A 4,620-nucleotide genomic window follows, 5' to 3' on the forward strand; every position below is an offset into this window, starting at 1 on the left:
TTCTCATATGTCTGAGGTCAGCTCAGACCCATGAGACAGAAGCATCAAGAAAGCAACAGCGATTGAGTCATAGCACTGAGGCTGCACAAATCTTGCCTGCTCTTTTTCAGGATTCATTCAGGAACTGGATAGGGCAGCATGTGTATGTCAAACATAACCGTGAATGTTATATGTTTGAAACAACACCTTAAATGGAGACATTATATTGAGGTCTTTTGTCTTTAAACTGTGTAGTATGCATACTGAGCATCTAGTTTTGTGGACATTTGTATTCTTCCACCAAAACGTTTAGAGTTACATGTAGCATTGAACACTTAGGGTAATTGCTCTATTACCTTAGGTCTGTCAGTAGTAAGAATTTAACGTCTTTCATTTGATGCCTGTTTTCTCGTTATTGTAAATTGAGTTCTTGTGAGATGTTCTTTCAATTATATACTTTTTTGATGGTAATTATTGTATAGAATGCCACTTTTTTTTTGCAAAATCTGTTTTTATTTTAACTAATATTTTTTCTCTCTTTTTACGTATAACATGTCCTTTTAAAGTATTTTTTTGTGTGCAAAGTAATAATTTGTGTGTAATTTTTAGAACTGGATTTCCTGTATCAGATTATTTCATGAGAGCTGCTTTCTACATTCTGCATAAACGTCCTATATATAAATATATATTTATATAAATATAAATTTATATTTAAATATAAATTAATATAAATATATTAAAACCCATCCATACACATATAATATGGTGAAGCAGCAAGAAATTTGTACAAGTTCATTTCACCACCTCTTTATCTTTTCTCAACTGTCTTCATAGTCCTTATCCATATGGACTATTAAAATATATCATTATTTTATTCTAATGGTTCAGTATTATATTGGTATTTTGTTTGGATGAGTTAGCATTTTCTTTTTGCTCTCCTTCACTTTCATGAGTGTTTCCTTTATTAGGAAAATTAAATAGTTTGTCAGCTGGGCTTTTTGTGGCTAAGTTGGTTAAGCCTCTGACACTTGATTTTGGCTCAGGTAATGGTCTCAGAGGTGTGAGGTTGGGCTCTGTGCTGACAGTGAGGAGCTTGCTTGGGATTTCTTTCTGGGTCTCTCCATCTCTCCCTCTACATCTCACTCTGTCCCTCCCCTGCTTGTGCTCACTCTCTCTCACACAAAATAATAAATAAACTGAAAAAATTAAAGCAATAAAAATGTGTCAGCAATGTGTTTCAGATGTATGTATGTATATTTGTGCACGTGTGCATGAGAACGAACCATGGTTTGTTTTTATTTACTCTTCTGGGAACGTGTGAGTGCGGGGATATTCCCCGTTGTTGCACATTTAGACTGTCCCTGATACATTTATAATTAATTTTATTAAGAAATTGTTGGTGCATAGATTTTGTTTTGTGGATACCACTGGTCACATCTTCATAGGAAATCAAAGGAGGTATAAAAGTGTGAATTACCGCATCCTTTATTCCATTGCTATCAACATTTATTTTATGCCAGATTTGTACCCGTTTCTTTCACACATTGGTTTGAAAGAAACTTGCTTCATATATTAAATCCCTTGGAAGAGTTAAAAATGTGCTGGATGCCTACCCTTCTGAATATGATAGAACTGAAATACTCGTGTCCTGATGCCTCTTTCGTTGGTATGTTACTATGCTCATTCAGTACTGCGCAGCTGGATGGAAATGGTCATCAGACGAGCCTTAGAGCTGGCATTGTGTTTGATCTAGAGTGACTGTCTCTGCAGGCTACCTTCCAGAATGGTGATCATTCATATAATATGGATGGGTGTTGGAGAGTTTGTATACTAGCAATATATCCTTTCCTTTAGGCCTTTCCTTGTACTACGTTAAGGTTAGCATTATAGCTCTGCGACTTGTCATGGCTTTGAGAATGTATCTGTGCTTATCTCTATATATTTACCAAGTAATTATTTTATCCTAGGAAGTGATGCAAATCATTACATTTTGCACATAGATTACCCATTTGGAGAATGCTTTAAAAAGTTCTGATTAGAATGGTGATATGGAGTAATCCTACCGCTTTGAGGAATTTTATGAAGGTTGGTGTAATTACTCTAATGGAGTAATGTGTGAAACACAAATCTGCAGAAGGAAGAATTGAGTGTTGGCCCCTGGATTTTAGAGTTCTGATTCCAAAGGACTGCACAGCCGATGAATTTTCAGAGTTCCTGTTAAATTGGCATGGTAATTTTAAGCATCTTTGGGGTTAACGTTAAGCACTGTTTGAATGGTGTTGTTCTCAGGTTTTCTCTCATTATTTGTTTTACTTCCACACACACACAAAGAAACCTGATATTTGTTTGTATGCAGAACTAGCAGCGATGTGTTGAATGTAACTGAATTCTTTGTAGAAATATATTCCAGGGCATAAATTCCTATAACTGAATTTATTTTTGAGATCATGTTGTATCATGACCTGTGCCATGTGTAGTGTGTGTATTCCAGTTGTGTGCAATTATGAGATACATATGAAAAATAATGAATCTGGGGTGCCTGGGTGGCTCAGTCGGTGAAGGGTCTGACGTCGGCTCTGGTCAAGATCTCACTGTTTGTGAGTTCAAGCTCCATGTTGGGCTCTGTGCTGACAGCTAGGAGCCTGGAGCCTGGTTCAGTTCTGTGTCTTCTTCTCTCCCCCATTTCCCCACTTGCACTCTGCCTTTGTCTCTCTCTCAAAGATAAATAAACATTAGAAAAAGTTTTAAAAATGCTGACTATCACTCTGTGTGCACCACTTTCCTATTCTTTCTGATTTCCCACCCTCTTTTCCCTTATCCCGATTTTCTCGAAATGCACACATATTTTTCATTTATTTTATTGATTTTAAATTCTCTTTTTTATTTTTTTGTATTTACATCCATATTAGTTAGCATATAGTGCAACAATGATTTCAGGAGTACATTCCTTAATACCTCTTACCCATGTAGCCCATCTTCCCTCCACAACCCCTCCAGCAACCCTCAGTTTGTTCTCCATATTTATGAGTGCCTTCTGTTTTGTCCCCCTCCCTGTTTGTATATTATTTTTGCTTCCCTTCCCTTATGGTCATCTGTTTTGTCTCTTAAAGTCCTCATATGAGTGAAGTCATATGATTTTTGTCTTTCTCTGACTAATTTCATTTAGCATAATGCCCCCCAGTTCCATCCATGTAGTTGCAAATGGCACGATTTCTTTTTTTTTGATTGCTGAGTAATACTCCATTGTGTGTATATATATATATATATATATATATATATATATACACAATTCTTTATCCATTCATCCATTGGTGGACATTTGGGCTCTTTCCATACTTTGGCTATTGTTGATAGTGCTGCTATAAACATGGGGGTGCACACACATATTTTTATAGTACTTTCAGCCTACTAGGCTGAGAATGAAAGACATTTTGTACCTATGACTGATGCAGACACAGGTCAATTATTTGATTTGTCTTACATTAAATATTATAATTTTCTTTTGTGACAATATAGAATTAATTGGTATGACCTATGACAATTTCATGAGTCCATAATTTATTCAAAGAGTTACTTGTACAATGCCATGCCCTGTCTTAGAACATGCTAAATTCACATCCTGCCAACATTTTATTGCTTTGAAGATTGCTTTTAAAAATTGCTAAATACTTGCTGTTGACAGGAAACATGTGGTAAGAAAGGATGGACCTGAAAAATGGAAGTTCTTTCACTGGCTTTATCCTGCTGGGTTTCTCTGACCGGCCTCAGCTGGAGCGAGTCCTCTTTGTGGTTCTTCTGATCTTCTATCTGCTCACCCTGCTGGGAAACACAACCATCATTGCATTGTCCCGCCTGGACCCACACCTGCAGACTCCCATGTACTTTTTCCTCTCCAACCTAAGCTTTCTGGACCTGTGTTACACGACCAGCACTGTTCCTCAGCTGCTGGTTCATCTCAGGGGAGCAGACAAGTCTATCTCCTTTGCTGGCTGTGTAGCTCAGCTGTTCATTGCTCTAGGGTTGGGATGCACAGAATGCATTCTGTTAGGGGTGATGGCATTTGACCGCTATGCAGCCGTCTGCAGGCCCCTGCACTACACAGTGATCATGCACCCCCGTCTCTGTGCCCTGATGGCTTCTGCATCATGGTTCACGGGTTTTGCCTACTCCTCATTGCAGACGGTGCTCATTTTTCTTGTACCACTTTGTGGGAAGAATAAAATAGACCACTTCTTTTGTGAGGTTCCCCCATTGCTCAAGCTTGCCTGTGTTGATACCACTGTGTATGAGTCTGAGATCTTATTTTTCAGTATGGTCTTTCTTTTCATACCTGTGGCATTAATCACATTCTCCTATGGTCAGATCATCAGAGCAGTGTTAGGAATAAAGTCAGCCGCAGGACAGAGGAAAGTGTTTGGGACATGTGGGTCCCACCTCACCGTGGTCTCCCTGTTCTATGGCACGGCCATCTATGCTTACCTCCAGCCCAGCAACAACCACTCCCAGGATCAGGGCAAGTTCATTTCTCTCTTCTACACCATTGTCACCCCCACAGTCAACCCCTTCATATATACCCTGCGGAACAAAGATGTGACGGGTGCAATGAAGAAGGTGTTCTGTTGGGACTATGACTCCAGATGA

At 38.6% G+C, this 4,620-nt stretch overlaps 1 protein-coding gene across 1 annotated transcript; it reads left to right on the forward strand.

Moving 5' to 3' along the window:
• Positions 1–3,441: 3,441 nt before the first annotated feature.
• LOC122489114 (putative olfactory receptor 2B8) lies at positions 3,442–4,620 on the forward strand. Its single transcript, XM_043590630.1, has one exon. The coding sequence runs from the start codon at positions 3,682–3,684 to the stop codon at positions 4,618–4,620; it is 939 nt and encodes a 312-aa protein (XP_043446565.1). The 5' UTR covers positions 3,442–3,681.

Source organism: Prionailurus bengalensis, chromosome B2 (assembly GCF_016509475.1).
Source record: "Prionailurus bengalensis isolate Pbe53 chromosome B2, Fcat_Pben_1.1_paternal_pri, whole genome shotgun sequence".
Classification (NCBI taxonomy): Eukaryota; Metazoa; Chordata; class Mammalia; order Carnivora; family Felidae; genus Prionailurus; species Prionailurus bengalensis.

Coding starts and splice junctions, on each gene's coding strand:
- LOC122489114 (XM_043590630.1), top strand. CDS start 3,682: ATGGACCTGAAAAATGGAAGTTCTTTCACTGGCTTTATCCTGCTGGGT.